This window comes from Diadema antillarum, unplaced genomic scaffold, assembly GCF_040938485.1.
Source record: "Diadema antillarum isolate AM-2024a unplaced genomic scaffold, OU_Dant_1.0 scf00000119, whole genome shotgun sequence".
Taxonomy (NCBI): Eukaryota; Metazoa; Echinodermata; class Echinoidea; order Diadematoida; family Diadematidae; genus Diadema; species Diadema antillarum.
This window is the reverse complement of record NW_027271008.1, coordinates 96,026-115,390: the sequence shown is the minus strand read 5'-3', so window position 1 is coordinate 115,390 and position 19,365 is coordinate 96,026. Positions and strand designations below refer to the sequence as shown.

Below are 19,365 nucleotides of genomic sequence, written 5' to 3'. Positions count from 1 at the left end.
TTATTTTTAGCTGTCATTTGAGAGGTTAACTGGACAACAGCTTTTGGGTATATGCCATAGTATACTTTGGATACGTATAGTTAAGGCTCAGGCCAGAATGGACACACCTACAATTGTATGCAAGTCATGTATGTTCAGATGTCGGAACAATGGCCATTATGTGTAAGTAGTTCTTATTCTGTGAATCACCCCTTTGTGTAAAGCTAAAAGTTACTTTATATTTGCCCACCCCAACCCTATACCCATACGCTTGAAAATTGTCAGTGAAAGTAAAGATCATGATGTCTTCTCAACTGGATATATGAAAACCAAATGTTTTAGAAATATCTGTGCTAGTAGTTATCAAATTATACCCAAGCAGCATCATATTAAACCATGTTTATGCATGTCACTGTGTCCAACTTAATAACCTGTAATTTGTTCAAGTAGTCGTTGTGTGGAGGGGAGGGAGGAGTCAGTAGTCTGGCCAGGGGGGAATCCCAGCAGCTTCCTGTGGGATATAAACAAATACAGTCATTCTGTGTATAATTGATGTTGTATCACTGGTGGTTTGCCTTGTGCTATGCATAGTGTTGGATCAGTCTAGCAGTGACTGATACCATTTCTTTCCTTTGGACGGAGCCCATTTCTCTGTGTCATTTATCACACTTGTGGCGTAGCTATAATGGATCTTGTGTGTTGGTGGCCATTCACATACTTTTGACACTCTATGCATTCTCTTTACCGGTATATCTACATATAATTCCTCCCTGATCGAGGGAGCTCATTTTTTTTTTGTGATAAAGTGTTATAAGCTACTGAAATCCTTGCATCTGATTGGCTGAGAGCAAATTTGTCAACAAAGAAAATATATCCGACAAAATACCTCATGAAATTGTCCCCCCGGTAAATTCTAGGTGAAATACAGCGTACAATTATGGACTAAATCCTATTTTCTTCCACCACTACACAGATCACGAATGCAGAGGCCCAATAACGTACACGTACGTACAGAATGTTCCCAAAGCAAAGAATTACGCATACTTTGACCACAATAAACTGGCCATTGGGAGAATGTGGTCAGGATCTCATGTTGATTCAAGAGAGGTTTTTAATGGGGGAAACAAGATAAAATGATGGATGCTCCTTTCCAGATGTAATAAAATATGATATTTGATGTATTGATGACACTTTAATAACAAGTCCCAACATCAGGTGCAGAACACTTTTGTACTTACACGTAGTCTCTTCTGTCAGACACACTCACTATCCGGCATTGTATGTAAGGGAGATGTCCAAAGTTGTTTTCAGTTTATAACATTGTCACCCCAACCCTATTCCTCAAGTTGCCCAAACTTTGATTAGGAGGTAATTGTTGAACTGATTTAATTTCATGATGTTTTTATTAATCCCTTTTTAAAATCGCCATATATGCTGCAGGGAGAGAAGAAAGAAAGAAAGAAAAACAACAACATGAGACCAGATTTCCAACTGGGTTATAGACGTACAGCTCAAGGAAGTGAGTCTAATGGATGATTAGCATGTGAGCAGGATGTGCCCCTTTGGCGGGCGAGCTCTCCCCCAGCCAACATTCAGGGATGACTCACAGCAACAAGACCGCGTGGGCCCCCGCACGCTCTCCCCCTCCCCCTAGAGAAAAGCCTCTTGTACGTTTTAGTGGGCATGATGCAGTACCCCCATCAATAGAAGAGCTATTCTCCATTTGAGTTTTATTTTGATGAGTTGCGCAGACACGAGTTGGACTCCTCCTTTCTTCTTTTTGTTTGTTTGTTGGGGAAATGTTCGATTCAAACTGTCCTTCCGGTTTCGCAACACAGACATCAAGGTCTCCACAAGAAAGTAGCGTTGTGCCCCCATCTCCTGCTGCACGGCATGTGCACGCGTGCACGGTAGATCCCGAGTGCGGGGAGCGTAGTTGAAGGTCTGAGCTTTATTTTTTTTCCTTCATTTTTTTCCCTGCCCTCCTGTGAAGGGCTGAAGAGGTGGCAGCGTCTGTCGTGCCGTGTTTTCCTCGTGGAATATGCACTCGCCCTGACCCTGGCTGACTGAGCTGCAAAGATCCGAGCGGGGCTTTTCTTCAGTCGGAATAAGAGGCATGTGCCGCGTGTTTTGCTAAAGAGTTCCACGAGTGGAACATTCATTACCTCTCTCTACCCCCCTCCTGTGGTATTTGGTGATATTTCTTCTGCAAGTGCAGCAGATTGGAACCCTGGTTTATACAATGAGTCTGGATTTTCTGGTGAGTGTATGCAGTTGACGTAAATTATGTTACGCAAAAGATTTCTTTAAAGTGATGTGTACCAATTGTTGACCCTCCAGCATGCGAGCTGCATAAGTTTAGGTGTACCCTGTGCAAATGTCTTGTCCGGTTATGAAATCCAGTGACTGCCTATCACCGTGTGGCAGTACGAGAGGCATTTTAGTTTGTGTTGCTCTGACCTGCGTTTTTAAATAGGCCATTTCCAGTGTGACGGACAAGACATCCGCTACTGCTTAGGCAGAGTTTTCACTTCATTTGTGAATTTAAGGCTCACATCAACTCGCTCAATCACTGTAGTGCAGGAGCCACAACCATTTATTTATTTATTTATTTTCATTTAAACACAGTCAGCCATTGCTGTAATATGTGACTTTAGTTTTATCGAAGCTTGAAGTTGCCCTTTATTTTGGAATTTATGGGTGCTACTTGGAATACTCTTCGAATTTGATTAGCCAATGTCGTGACATTTAGCAATCTTTGCAAACACTTCCGGCAAACCCAAAGCAGTGTATGATGTTTGACACATACATGTGCCAGCTACTGAAACATTCATTGGAAGCTCGCTGCTACAGCTGTACTTTACCTTCTTTTCATACTGTGCACATTTGTGGTTTGCACACAACATTCAGAAGATAAATGTTGCAAGGGACAGATCATTTTGACTACTAGACAGCAATGGGGTTTGTCTTTGTAATACTACCACTGCAAAGAATTCTTCCATCTTAAAATGAACCAGCTATAAATTTATTTATTTATTTTTTTTGGTGACAGGATATGGGTGTTACAAAGTATGCACATAATTATAGTACAATATGTCCTGTCTGGAACATAATACATGTATGCTCATATATATTTTTGGCATGATTGTCCCTCTATTAGAAGATGTTTTCATCCTCGCATCATAAGGTGTCACTATTTCAGGATTAATTAGATGATGGTAATTTGGTCCTACCATGTAATGTATTTTATGTTACAGCACCCCTTCCTCTCCAGTGGTTGTAAGGCAGTCTAAACATTATAAACAGCTTCCTGTACAACATGACATCACTGTTGGCTCTGAGTGGTGTCAAATCTCGCACATGAAAATATGTCAGTGGCCTTGTTTGCAAAATACGGGATGGGGGAGGGGGGAGGGGGTGGTAGGGATGAGGCTTGACTAGACATGAGCATTGTGATCCCTAGTTATCACATCCTCGCTTGTCAAAGAAGACCAATTGATCTTAAAGACTCCAATGCGCAAAGCATCTTTGAAAATGTTCAAGAAATTTTAAGGAGAATCCAAAGAACCAATTTGCTAGCCTTAGCGGTGGTGCAAAATGGACAGGAAGATTGAACTGGTAATTCTCAGTATTGCCAATGCGAAAAAAAAAAAAAAAAAAAAAAACTTCTGCGCATGCTGCAGATCCCTGTCACAGATGCACTGTGGGATTCCTCGGGAGCGTTGTCGTTTCCGGTTGCCGTGCGCGTGTCTCAGTTCCCATGCAAGTCAATGCAATTTTCATCTGCTTTTCTTTCGTTGCTGCTTATTTCTTCGGTTTGATAGAATTAAGCTAAATAAAAAGTTTTAAACTTCTAAATTTTACTGATTTGCGGTCACAAGAGTCATGGATATGCTACTGTTAGGCTTCAATGTGCTGGTCACATGACGGAAAGCAAAGAATTCTGATTAAAAACAAACAAACAAACAAAACCTGGATAGAGACAGAGCGTGACCTGAGTGCATATGCACCCAAAACCAGATGCACGATTGTCCCCCGAGCTATCCCATAATACATCATACGCGATGCTCGCTGCATGGCACATAGATATTGCCGATATCAAGAACTGACACTTGTTGTTTGATACCACCCACAGCTTCGGAACCAAGACTTGTTGGGTGTGGAGGGTAGGCCATATCGGACTATAAGTTATAATCTGTGTGTAGAGCTTTATTCTATGTTTGGTCTAATTCAGGCAGCCTCATTACTGTTTCTGGTAAATTCTGATTGTGAAGTCCTTCCTACACTAACACACATACAATGAGGGATTTAAAGTTTTGTAGGTTTGTAAGGTGAAGCTTTTAAAAAGGATCACATTTTTCGATAGTTCCTCCCAGTAACCTATTTCATGCATTCAAGTCTTTCTAAAGCATTGCCAAGTGAAGCCCAACCAGAATGATGTCTGGAAAGGACCTTGGTCCACATTAGACCACAATGGTTGACATTTGATGCTGAAGATGAGCAAATATGCAATTTATACAGTATTAAGAGATAGAACATAAACCATGAAATAAAGAAATTTGAGGAGACTGTAATATACCAAATAACAAAGTCTATCCAGATTCATCACGAAGGCAAGGTGCATTCAATTTATGGTGACAGCAAGGTGACAGCAATAACCAAAATAGTGAAATGACATCAGTAGTTGTGACGAAATTGCCAGGTAACTGTCTTGTGGTAAATTGTAGAGACGGAATGATAATTGCATTGCCATGTGGTGAGTGTATTTTAGCTGTTTTGGTGTGGAGAGTTGTAGGTTGGGTCGTAAGCAGGCATGGAGAATGAAATATTTCTTTTTTTTTTGCTATGCCAAAACATTGCTAGAACTCAAATGCTCAGTGGGGGTGGGGGGGGGGGGGGACCTCAACCTCACCCTCACCCTCACCCTCACTCAGATTATGAGGGCGAGGACCCTCCCTTCATATAGCAAGCAGGCTTACCAGCCCCTCCTTTCTACATCTGCAAGACAGAGATGGGTAATCCTCCCTCCCGGCAGTGTCTCAAGATTCGAGGAGTTCAGATTTTTTGCTAGTCTGCTGGCCAAGGGCAAGCCTGAATACAGACCCAGTAGTCCATGGGGCTATTCTAACTAAAGTTTCTGTAGTCACAACAAACATTTATGTCCTCACTGAGGAGATTTGTATGCCACCTTATGGGTGGACCCACTGGCCTGACATACTAAAAGAGACCGTAGTTGTTTTTGATAATATTTTTGTATATAGTGCAATTCACCTCAAAAATAGGTTCTCAAAACGATATTGATATGGAACTGATTGACAAATTGCCCTACATCGACGTAAATAAGCACTGAATTGATCAGTGTTTTTTTTTTTATCATGGCTACTACTAAAACACTGATCAATTCAGTGCTTATTTACGTCGATGTAGGGCAATTTGTCAATCAGTTGCAATGAAAAACATCACGACGGAAGAACTTCATAAATTTGAATAACAAAAGCAGTACCCGCTGCATGCTATAAGGATTAGAACCAACACTTGCTGTCGGGCGAAAGCTCGGTGGTCTAGTGGAGATGACGCCTGTCCGGTGATCAGGAGGTCGTGGGTTCGAATCCTGCTCGAGTATGTACGCCCATGATTTTTTATCATGGCTACAACTAAAACACTGATCAATTCAGTGCTTATTTACGTCGATGTAGGGCAATTTATCAATCAGTTGCAATGAAAAACATCACGACGGAAGAACTTCATAAATTTGAATAACAAAAGCAGTACCCGCTGCATGCTATAAGGATTAGAACCAACACTTGCTGTCGGGCGAAAGCTCGGTGGTCTAGTGGAGATGACGCCTGTCCGGTGATCAGGAGGTCGTGGGTTCGAATCCTGCTCGAGTATGTACGCCCATGATTTTTTATCATGGCTACTACTAAAACACTGATCAATTCAGTGCTTATTTACGTCGATGTAGGGCAATTTGTCAATCAGTTGCAATGAAAAACATCACGACGGAAGAACTTCATAAATTTGGATATTGATATGGTATCACTGTGTATCACACTGCAGTTCTTAAAAAGATGGGCCCCATTCCAATGTGTTTTCAAACGATATTTGTGACCTGCCATGCCTATTTAATAACTGAACAAATCTGTGGTATACAGTTTGTTAATTACCAGTAATATACCATCATTGCATCACGTACAACATGGTTGGCAGCATACATAAACACACACAAACACACACAGGCACAAGGAAATTGATTTCAATGGCAAACTGATATCAACACCAATTTATGAAGATCAAAATTCCTCAATGCATAGTCCTAGATCGCCAACAATTTGAAGCAGGTTGTCTCGGGTTTAGGGAAAAAGAAACCAAATGTGAAACCGAAACATCCTTTTCCATTTCTTACTGGGGTTTTTTTTTTCTTTTGCTGTGAGAACTTCTTTTTTTTTTCAATTTTAGCAAACATTTGGACAGTTTCCGTATCATTTTGGGCGATCATGAGAGAAGCATTATGTTATTAGATTGACTTGGCTTTGCCGTGAATACTTAGTAAATGAGTAATAGAACGTTGGAAATATGAATAAGGTTGTTAAAAAGTCTTACGTTTCCATAACACAAGATTCCATACTCTCTCGTAAGGGAAGCAATCAATGCAGCAGAAACATTCCTTCAAAGAATCATAGATGAAATGCTAGTATGTAATATTGCAGGAAACAGAAATGAATGGCTACAAATCATATTATTCCTGCAGATTTCAGTGCTGGCAGGTGTACACATACTGTATACGCTATAATTTTCGCGTACATAAATTTTCGCGAATTGCCGCTGTCACACATTTTCGCGAGTGGTTAAATTCGCGATTGGGGGACCAGAGAAAATATGAAGTGGCAAAGAAAGTGTGAATTTTCAACTTACTAGCAAATAAGAATGATACTAGTTATACACTGCATGAAAAAAACTTACCAAACTCTGCGAACTAGTAAGTTAGAATTCAACATTTTTGAAGTGGTTAAGTCCATCGCGCTAGATTTCTGACGAGTGGTCCCCTTGCGATAATGGATTGGCTCTCTACAGTATTTGTAAGTAGACGTGGACGTGCGTAAACAAGCTTAGCCAGTATGATCTGTTCGGTAAGCCGTGACATGGTATACTAGTACTGAAATGTTCGTATCATCAAGGCAAGGGATTCATTTTGGAAGGTAATATTTTCGCGTGTTGTTAATTTCGCGAATAGCACCCGACTCGCGAAATTCGCGAAAATAAAACCCCCGCGATATATATAGCGTATACAGTACACTGTGTAAATTTGGAATGCTTATGATGTAAAAAGTTTTGTTTTTGGGTGTTTTTTTTTTGCATTTCATGCTCTGTGACACCAGTGCAACAACAGATATATGCAAATATTTTAGTTACTTTGTTTTTAAATATCCATGTATTAAAACATTTGTCCACTTTTTAAAGTGTCAACAGTCAGCAAACTAAAAACTTGCTATTGAAAGTGTAATCTAACTGGACCAAGTGTGAAAAGTGAACAGTAGAACATGTCCTCTGTTACAGTAATTTCAAAAGGAGGATTATGAAAAGAATATATATTGTTATACACTATGGGGGGGGGGGGGGCTCATACAAAAGTAGGAAAGAAATTTGTAAGTAAGCAATCATGACTAGAATTATTTTTACGAGACCAAAGTTTGGACTATAGATAATATATGTAAACCAAGTACTAGTACCCATGTCCATCACTGATCACTTTTGGCCAATCAAAGTTGGTTTTTGTACGTTCTAGAACTACATGTAGTACGTGCACACTCAAATGATCTATTCAGATATGTACATCCTGCACAGAAAGCTGCTAGTCTAGGACCCCGTTTACAGTGCGAGGTGAGGCTGTAGCCGAGCCGCGGCCGAGCCCTCCTTCATTTCAGTGTAAACGCGCAAAAGGCCAAATGCGAGGCCAAAATTGGCCGCGCATTTGGCCGCGCTCTGGAGGTGATCTCGGCCGCGGCCGAGCTGCGGCCGAGCCCGGCCTCTTCTTGGTGTAAACGCAAACTGGGCCAAATGCGCGGCCAATTTTAGTCTGGCTTCCAGACCCTCTGCCCGTACTATTTTGCTATTCACGATATCAACCCCCTCAACGTCCAAAACTAGTATAATTTAAGGTGGTTTTGTCCTGCAAAGGATTTTTCCTTCAGCAAAGGCCTTTGCTCGAACGGCGACTTCGTCGCCACGGAATCCAGATGGCAAAGGGTCTGAAAACCAGACTTTACCAAATTGCGTTTGTTTACAAGCAGAGCGCCACTACGACAAAATATTGAAAGGTTTGAATTAAAAGCACGGCCGAGCCCAGCAGTGTAAACGGACAAAATTGCGAGGCTCGGCCGCGCAATTGAGGCCGGGCTCTAAACGGGGTCTTAGACATACACACGCTCAAATGAATACCAAGATATTTTGTTCAGTGCATGTGTGTTTGTTATTTATAAGATACTGTGCACACACTCACACTCTGGTACACACACACATGCACACAAACGTTTCTAGTACTGCTGTAGTAGTATTGATCAAATGACGAAGTGCACAGTTCAACCTGGGAATTTTTGCCTAGCCGAAAGTAGCACGAAAATTAATGTACCGCCATTCCGAGTTTACAGGTACCTTTCTATCCAACAAGAGATGTGACTAGTACAACTAAAACGTAACTTGAGTTTGGACAATGCTTTGAGTGCTAACTGTTGAAGGAAGCAATTGAGTGCTGTAATAAGCAAGATAAATGAGAGTCATCCCAGCCAAATGGCTCAACTGCATGATTAAAGGCATACGATCGTCATCCCTAATGGTACGTAAACTCTGAACGACTGAAGTTTGTGCATGCAATTGCGCAATGCCAGACTCGGTGCTATATATCCATATTAAAACGTGTGGGACAATGCTGCCACTGAAACACGTGTGTGTGTGTGCGTGTGTGTGTATGCATCATACACAAACATTGTCACCGCGAGCTGCGGTGATTGGAGGAGAGAGGTCAGAAGACGCGTGGCTCTTTTGGCCTCTCTTCATGCGCATGTGCACTGAGAGTGTGCGTCCATTCGGAAGCTCTCGTGGCTCGCTCGGACAGCCATTTTGGGTTAGGAGATTTTTAGCACAGAGCTCTTGTAGTCTAGAGTGTTCGCTGACCCATTGAGCCAGCGCTATTCTCATTCGGGTTCACTACATTTGATACAGAATGGGGGAGGCAGCGCGTTGCGTTCGTCTCCGTGCCGCACAAACCACTCGCCACAATTGTGTGCCTTTAACTATCTCTAATGTGCAGTGTTATCCGTTTCGGAAGTATGCAAAACTCTCGCTTTGCAACCACTCCACAACTTGATTGTGGAATTGATTGACATCTTTAGTGCCCAATCTCCAGTGTATGTACAATGTACACATTTGTAGCCCTTGTCATTTTAAGGTTTTAGTGCACATACTTAAGATGACTTTCTATAAACAATGGGTATACAGTGTATCATATTTGAAGGCATAATTTACCATTTGCAGATGAAACAAAAGCCCCACAGTAGTGCTTCAAAATAGTTCTCAAATGTGAGTTTATAGAAACAACCAATGTAAAAAATTGAACCAGTATAATTGATGTTAAGTCTTGTTAAATATACAAAATGTGAGCAATTAATAAAAATGTTTCCAGGCTAAACCATATATAGTTATGGTTTATTCAGAAAAACATTATGATATCTCCTTAAATTTTAGGTTTATTGCAAAAATTGTATATATGTACAATAGGATGTTTTGTGATATATCAGACCTACACATATGCATCAAATGTGATATCTTTGTACATTTTTGAAATCACTGCACCCAAAGGTAAACAGGGCTTTTAAGTTGTTGTGTTATTTTTATCACTCAGAATTATGATTACATTGTATATGTGTAGTTTTTGTAGATAATATGCATTTAATTAGCTACCGCTAACTTCCTCAACTTTTACCAGACTTGACAAATACAATTTTTCACCTGTGAATACCACACATTTACATTAATAAACAGGATTAATTAAATCACAACTGATTGACAAATTGCCCTACATTGACGTGAATAAACAACTTGACGCAAGAATTTCATGAATTTGAAGAATTAAATAGCTGCGTCAGGACTTACTGTTTAATTATGAGAAAGGTTTCACGTCCAATTGGACACTTGTTTCTTTATACATGTAATTGAATGTTACCTTGATGAATTAGAACTTATATCAATGCTGTGATATTTGTGAATGAAAGCCGAATAAATGTTAAAAATAATAATAATAATGCTCACATTTACATCCGTACATACACTTGTATTTGTACTGGTAGTCACATCTCTTTCATTCTATGCATCATCATAATATCATTCAAGCATATGATGGTGCGGAAGATTTTTCAGCTTTTCCCATATTTCTCTTCCTTCAGATATTAATCCCGTTCTTCATCAGAAGCATATTATCCCCCCCCCCCCCCATCAGAAACATATTATTTCCTCTTTCCTTGGCCCTTTGATCTGTTACTCCATCAAACGCAGTTTCCAAGTCAATACATTTGTTAGTGTTTTGTGATATCCTGCCTCGAGGCATTCGTCAAGCTGTAGGTGCCAATTACCTAGCCAGATTTAGACCGGTAATGAGCTATTCCTGTCCTCCTCGTTCAGAAGTACATGTCTGGAAAGCCATGTGCTGTTGTTTTTGTGGATGTCTTATCTATTTTGGAGAATGACCATGTGATAAAAACTGAGGATAGAAAAAGAATCGAGAAGAAATGAATCTTTGGACATCTGTGTACACGCTGTCTTTTCATCCCATATCAAAGCATGCACCGACAAATTTGACCACCTGTGTGATTTTCAATAGTATTACATATTGTATTTATATAGTGAGCAGGTGCGAACATTTGTTGTTATACTTAATAAATTTGGGATACCTACCGCTGGGTGTTATTGCGTGCAACCAACAGTGATGGAATATACCTCTTGGGTTTAAACTGTCTACATTTGATCCATTTGGACTCTGTCAATCGGGGGGAGGGGGGGAACGGGGCCCCAGATTCATGTAGAGGATAAGAGTACAGTGTAGGCTTTACTTCAGTGGAGATCAAATTTTCATATGATTAAAGACTGTTCTTTGAAATCTGCAGATAGTAAATGAGTTTTAGCCATTGCAGCTCATGTTTCATCTTTGAATTCAGCTTCTGACGTGTGAGCCAAGCAGACGGAAAACTGCAAGGCCATAGGGTCAGTGTACTGCAGAGACTCCAACTCACTAAGTACATCTCTTGAATTGGAGATTCTCCCGCGTGGATCCCCTAACAAACTGGAGACTGATTGCACAAACATGGATCATGTGCGAGTAGTGCACATCATGAGAGCAAAGTGTGGCATCCCTTGTGGTTGGGGTTCAGCTCTGTGTTTATAAAGTAGATGTTCTCTGGTACTACATATCTCAGCCTTGTTCTAGAATATGGAATAGCATTACAATAATAAACTTTGGCAGTAGAAAGTAGGATTTTAAAGGGATGATATAATTTTGGTTGAGGTGTGGCTTCAGGATTTCAAAATTTTTTTGTGATGATTGTTGAGATAATGAGAAACCTCTTATGAGATATATAAGAGCATATGAACTGTAACTCTAGGAGGAATTAAAAATTTATTTGATAAAAATTGGTTTTGAAATGGCTGAGATATATCCAAAACAAAGCTGTCCTGATAAAAGGTAGAACCCGCCTTATATTAGGATTGCTTGGTTTTACTTTGTTTTTGGATATCTCAGCCATTTCAAAACCACTTTTCATCAAATGAGCTTTGAATTCCTCTAGAATTTTATGCTCTTTAACATTTCATAAATTGGTTTCTAAGTGTCTCGCAAAAGTAAAAGCTGAATCCTCATTTCAACAAATACTATACCATCCCTTTAAGGGGAGAAAATATGTTGTAAGTGGAAGATACACAGCTAGAGCATGAGAAATTCAAACTTAAGCAGGAGAGTTTTAGATTTTGGGAAGATGACCTCAATTATAAGATCTCCCACCAAAAATGGGAGAGTTGAAGTCTGTGATAATGTCCGGTGGAATGAACATTCAACATCCTTGCTTGCTTCAACTGGTTCTAATTATCCTCCATAATGGCTCGGTCACAAATACCATTAAGATCTGCTACGAACGCCGTACGAACAATTTTTAGACAATTTTGTAAGATCTTCTTATTTTGTAAGAAGGCCTTACGAACCTAGCGTTCGAAGACCATTCGAAGTTCGTAGCCTGGTCGATGGTCTCGTCCAAGATTTTTTTTAACTTCGTACGAAACCCTTTCTTCGTAAGGTGGCCGTACGAACTTCAGAATTCGTACGAACAGTGACATACGTGCGAAAGCATTGTTCGTACCAACCTTTGTGACCGTAGCTTTAGTTCTTAAACAGGCACTGTACCCAGTAACTGCATTCTTAACATTACACTGTCCAGCTAAATGGCATAGGATTGTCATTGTGAAGTGACTTATTGAATGGTTGCATTGAATTGTCAGCTTTGATGTAATCTGGCAGATGTTTCAAGCCATGGACATGTACACAACTGTGTAACTAGGTCAAAGGGGCCCTTTGTTTGGTCTCATTCCATGTAATACACCATCTGTTCTTTGGTTTATTGTAGTTATGATTTCGTATCAGCATAACAAGAATACAGTCAGAAGCAGATGACTTGAAATGAATTTTAGTTCTATGTATTCTGAAAACACCAACACAAGCAATCTGACAAAGTTGTTCCATTGGCATCGTTTCTTTTAATAGTTATGTCAAGAGTGCAGTTCACTAAACTCTGCAAGTATGAATTGCATTTATTCCGTAGACATTTTGTTTCAAGTATACAGTTTTATACTCAAGTATAGCAGTTTGGGAATGGTGCCATGCACTGCTGATACAAACTTGCATGCTTGTCATATAATAACATTGTAATGCAAGCTGTTTGGGTGGAAAACAAGCTCTATCTGAGTTGTGACTATTTTTCAATAACAAACACATCACTGTGTTATTGTCTGTTCATTTCATGATTTCTGAACCTGTAGTTGCATCATCATTTCTGATCTGGTGTACCATGGAGGATGCATCTTCAAAAATAATTACTTTAGACATGTCTTAGCTATAAGGTCGTGATAAAGAATATGTGCCAATATTTTTGGAGGAATATAGGTTTTTCTAACCTCACTCATCTGAATTCTCTCAATGGCCTCTTTCAGACACTCTTGAATCTTTTTTTATTTCATGCAGAAATTAAATGCAGTAATTTGATATTATACAAATGATGCACAGGATAGAGTGCGTTAGTGGAGATGTAGCGCACTCGAGGGTATTTACAATTGTGAAACATGCACGAGGCGAACACCACGAAATAATCCTGTGCATCATTTGTTTTATAAAATGGGTCGAAAACTAACAGCATTTTTCACGTACCTTTGTGGGTCAATACCAGTCAGCTACATGTAGCACTCGCTCAAGAATCAAGATGTCCGAAGATGTTCGTCCCAAACATTTACGCACGTCGCACTCGGAAATCCCGCACATATACAAGTACTGTACGTATAAGAGTATATGTATGCCACACATGTTATGCACAAGAAAGGCCGGTGGGCAGCCCGAACTAGAAGTTGTTTACAGGATTGACAGCGCGTATAGTAGTGCACGACGCACTTGTAACAACTGATTGAGTGCGCACTGCTAGTGTAAACATTGTGACGTCAGGCCATGAATGTTAGTGAGAAATTAATGCACGCACACGTGACTCATTTCAGCGCTTCCAATTGGCGACATTCTTGAACCCATTTTATAATGAGCAGTTGGCTCATAGCAGAGTGACTGGGAGAAAATCAAATCATGGATGTAGGGAATTGCAGCAGTTTGGATCTCTCTCTCCACTGTTTCCATGTTTGACCTTGGCCCGTTCTGCCTGTTGCTCTCCGCCCATTCTGTGCAGGCCTTTGGCCTGTTTTCCTACCATGTAATGTCTTTGACTCATACATGTATGAAATGGGCAGTGTCGGGGACAGTCTCTATGATTTTTGCTAGAGATAGGTGCTGTCTTTGTGCTCTTCATTGAAAGTTATATGTATTTGTCCTATACATACATGTATGTTGTGGGGTAGACTTTTTCTCTTCTTCTTTTCTTTAAAATTTGAAATTGTAAACTTTACATTGATAATATCACGGTGAGGGTGGTGAGTTGGCTTAATCGGTAGCACGTCTGCCTCCGACCCAAGCAACACAGGTTCGATACCGAGTCTCACTGAGCGATGCTGTGTGTAATCATACCTTCCCCTCTAGCAAGAGGCAAAACACTCTGTCCCTCCGATAGGACATAAAATGGAGGTCCCGTGTGTGAGAGAGTGACGACTCATGCACATAAAAGATCTCGCTTCATTCATTCATCGCAAAGAGCAGGGTGTTTAACCCAGTGAAGTGGTCCCGCTTCACATCCAATTGGTCCCATGGAAGACCATCTTTAACCCGTTGGGGACGAGTCCCGAGTATACTCGGGCAGGTGTCTATGGGAAATGCGTGTTGTAACAAAGTCAGTCCGTCCTCAACGGGTTAATAGCATAGCTGAATATGGGCTATCCAGCCATCTTCTCAGATGGAAAATGAACAAACAAACATTTAGACTCATATGCGAACAAACGGTAACATGATTGAAAAAGAAGTGCAATAGGATAATGCTGGATAAGTGACAACCTTACACGTGCACACTGCTATTCAAAGTGAAGGTTAGAGTTTGCAAGTCTGTGTCTTGATGTAAAAGATCCAAATGCTATCTACAGTTTTGCACTTTTACAAGCTACATTGAATATAATCAAACACGTCATAGATGTTTGGCTAACTACCGGAGGACCATTGATAAAGGCATAATTTACCATTTGCAGATGAAACAAAAACCCAGCGTTAGTGAGCACTTCAAAATAGTTCCAAAATGTGAGTTAGGGATAGAAACAACCAATGTAAACATTTGAATGAGTATTATTGATATTAAGTATATTGTTAAATCTACAAAATGTGAACAATGTTAATAAAGATGTTTCTAGACTAAAACATCTACAGTTCTGGTTTATTGAGAAAAATAGTGATATCTCCTTTAAATATATTTTAGGCTTTATTGCAAAACTTTTACATAGTAGAATGTTTTGTGATGCAACTGACCTACGCACATGCATCAAATGTGATATCTCGAGCATTTGTTAAATCACTGCTCCCAAAGGTAAACTGTGCCTTTAAAGTTACCACTGATATTGTATGAAGTATACAAATTTGAAGTTGCCGATTGTGTTGACAGAGATACATCTTATACTGTGATCCAATGACACCCTGTATGTTAAATGTTCTTGTTCTTGAATATACATGTAAGATGTGCGGCGTATTCAAATTTGTCCCGACCTGGAGAAACACAACAACTGATACATTAACTTAAGGTTGAGATTTTAATATCCCTTTTTAAGCTAGATCAAGCCTCTTGTGATGTTATCTTTTGTTCCTTGACACCCTGTGTGTTTAATGTGTTTGTTACATCAGTGGTGGATCCAGAGGGGGGTGCACCGGGTGCGCGCCTCTTTATTTTTTATTTAAAAAAAAAGAAATAAAAGAAAATAAGGGGGGGGGGGGCTCTTGCGCCCCCCTTAAATTTCGTAAAGGTGCCTCCCCTTTACGAAATCCTGGATCTGCCCCTGTACATTGTATATTTGTATTGATTGTAGGGTGTGTGTATCATTAAAAGCTACTCAGACCTGGAGAAATACAACAACAACTGTTACAGCTTAAGATGGAGATTGACTTGCTAACTGTAACCCTCACAGCTAGAACAAGCCTCTGTTGATGCTATCTTTTATTAGGATATAAGTTCCAGTTTTCGTGATATCTATCTATCTCCACAAGCAGATAATTCAATTCTTGTTGATTAGGCTGTAAGAGGATTGATCTGAAATAAATGTGATGTGAGTTGCAGTGAAAGTTAATATCCGAGTATCCTCCAACAAATTAGAACGGAAAACGGAGAGGATGGAGCGTAGGAGTCCAACTTTCTCTAGGAGCAAACAGGATCCGGAGGATGGTAGGGGGAAGCTAGAGGATGAGGCCAATGACCACCAGAGAGAGATGAACAAAAAAATAGAGAAAGAGAGGAGAGGCATATGGATAGAGACAGAAAGGTGGATAGACAGAAGTGAAAGAGAGAGAGAGAGAGAAAAAAAAAAGAACACATATATCCAGAGACAATCATGATAATAAAGGACATTAATATAAAGCAACTACTTCATGTATTATAATATATTTTAGTGGTGCATTACAAATTAGTAGTCATGACAAACATAATTGAAACTCTCAGAAACCTCATGGCATCACTTTGGAAGTTAAATTCCTCTTGTATGCATTAGTGAAACATTCTGGATTACGACAATGCTGGGATGGATCTGGGTTTGTTTGTTTTTAGCAGTAAAAGGAGAGGAGTGATACTGAATGCTCATTTCATTTGAATTCAATTCATATGATAGTCTTCTTGTACATGGCAAACTATATTGTTGATGTAACATATATTGAATCAATATTTCTCGTTCTGCATACATTTTTATATATGAATATCTCGTCGGGTGATAAGACCTCATATCTACAAAATGTCCAGTGTTCAGGAAAGCCGAAAAACATGGCGGCCAAAGCACTGTGGCGAATGGGATAGCCTTTCCTTTGGCATGCCGTGGTGGCTTCATTTTTGGAGTAAGACAGTTGGGATTTGGACAGGACATCACTTAACCAATTATTTGACAAATAATCCAAAAAAGTCATTTTCACCAAAATTGCAGATACAAGGTCTTATCACCCCAGCGACGATATGCTTTAAAAATGTAGTCTGAAAGTGCAGGGATCGAGTCAAAATCGATTCATGATTAGACGATAACAACTTTTTTATTCTGTTTGAATTTTTGATATTGACTTTGCAGTCTGCAGGATTACCCTCATTTGCCGGGGAGAGCAATGGCGTGGACAACAGCCAGGCGCTTGTCAAGGCGCCAGAGCAGAAATCGTGGGAGAAGCCGCTCAGCATTCCAGAGATCCGCAAGAGCAGCAACAATTGGTCCCTTGCGTCAGATGCGGGAGTAAGTTCCCAAGAGTAGGCCAGGTGGTCGTTTCAGTATTTGCAGGGATACACAGACAAGGATTTAGATATCCCATACACTCCATCCATTTTTGTTTTCAGTCCATGTTCATTTTTAGCTGCATACAAATTTATAATGTCGTATGGTTCGAGTATGATACACTTGGTTTATCTTTGAAAACCAGAAGGGTTTGCACATTAGCAGTTTTGTACTGTGCCTGTTCCATTTTGGTTCCTCCGCTTTCTAGTCCCACATGTATGATCTCATGTTATAGTGAAGTATGCCTACATGGTAGCCTAATTCTTTGCCAGAGTTGACCCAGGGATCTAGGGTTAGCATTCAAATATCTTTAAAGTTTAAAGACCACTGCAGGTTTGTTAGCTCCCATCCGCATCTCGAACTATTAAAGCATAATGAGACATATACATGATGCGAATTAGATACGGTTAGTCTTTGGATTTATGTCTGGTATCTTTCAATAAAACTGAAATTGAATGGAATTGAATTGAATGACTGTGCAGTTCTACTTGGTTAAGTTTCCCATATAGTGAAATACAAATTAAAAAAAAAAGTTTCCAATATAGTGAGATATGAGACACGTACACTGTGTGTTGCCACGACAGAGCATTCACTTGCTCTATCTCGAAATCACAAATGGGGTGGTTTCAGTTTGGTGAAAAACATCCCCCTCAGAAGAGAGGGATTTGCTTGCCATAAAATGGGATTATCCCCGCCACATCTGAACTCCACGACGGGAGTATGCTTTCCCCGAGAGCAATTGTCTAATTAAACATTTCCTGTTCAACATTTCATCCATCGGAGGCAGCTCAGGCGGTCATGAGATTTCCAAAATCGGTCCCTGCAGATCTTTTTGAAAATGTCACAGCCTTCAATGGATGCCAGATTATGAAAAGAAGTTTCATTTTGATGTTTTGATTCTAGTTTTTATATACAAGACAAGTTTGCTAACATCAACATTGCCTAATGTCAGAGACTCCAACCCCAGGCACCTTCTGATCTGGAGATTCTCCCGCCTGAAACCCCTAGCAAATGGGAGATTCCAAGTTGATATGCGCGAAGCGCGAAATTCCTTGCCGCCGGGGTCCAGTCTAGGGTTCTAGATGCTCTTTCGTGCTATCTAAGGCTTATTTTTCAACATACGATATAGCAATAAGTGAGAAATCCTTTCCAACGGGAGACACAAAGCCAGGGCGGGAGAAATCAAATCTCAAGCGGGAGAACGGGAGATTGTGCAAAAATGGGCTTTCGGCGGGAGATCTCCCGTCGAAAGGAGGAGAGTTGGAGTCTCTGTAATGTTGTTGTTATTACTTCATCCATACTGGATGGATTCAGTTGCTCTGTGCTGATTTGGCCAGTGCCAACACAAATCTTGTCATTATTACTGCATAGATAGTCACTTTGAATAAAACTTACCACTTGTGGACATTTAGGTTGTTAAAGGACAAGTCCACCTTCATATACTAACATGTGGATTGAGTGAATGCAGCAATATTAGTAGAATACTTTATCCAATTGAAAGTTTGGGGGAAATGGGACAGTCGGTTCAAATGTTATTAATTTTTAAAGTATCTGCAAAGTCACTGCTAGATGAGAAGGTAACTACAGTGTATGATGTCCAATGCTTGGAATGATACAAGGAAAACATAAAGAGAATTTCACACACAAAAAAAATAATAATTGAAAGAAGTGCACATTTCCTCAGCTTGTCAGTGGTGTATGTTAAGTGTAGTATTATTCACCATGCCTCCTGAAAGAGGCAAAAGTCAAGTGTTCTTTTATTATGTGAGAAAAGTGAAAATATGTTGAATTTTCTTTATTTTTTTAATATCATTCTACACATGCGATATCACAAGCTGTAGTAGTCTTCTCATCCAGGAGTGACTGAGCAGAAACTTCAAAAATTCATAACTTTTGCATCCATGGATTGTCCGATTTTCCTGAAACTCTCACTGATGCATTCTACTAATGTTGCTGCATTCACTCGATCCACATGTCTGTGAAGGTGAATTTGTCCTTTAACACAGTCAGATTCTTCGTTTTTAGGGAAGCTGTTAATGTCGTAGCATTTCTAGAAGCTAAAAGTCAAGAGATTTGCTGTTCCTCAATGGCAATTTCCTTCCTTTACAGTGAAGTATTCTGAATCATCCATGGCTTCACTAAGGTTTTGGCATATTGAAGAATGGAAAGTGGGAATTCAAGAAGAATGACGAGATAAACACTGCAGAA

General features: G+C 40.0%; 1 protein-coding gene across 1 annotated transcript in view; it reads left to right on the top strand.

Moving 5' to 3' along the window:
* Positions 1-19,365, top strand: part of LOC139720020 (WASH complex subunit 2-like) — a gene marked incomplete at its 3' end in the record, with an annotated part of 111,798 nt that overhangs the window by 7,748 nt on the left and 84,685 nt on the right. Inside the window, exon 2 of the mRNA XM_071631395.1 lies at positions 16,963-17,118. Coding sequence (XP_071487496.1) covers positions 16,963-17,118 — 156 coding nt within the window. The remainder of the gene's footprint in view (positions 1-16,962; positions 17,119-19,365) is intronic.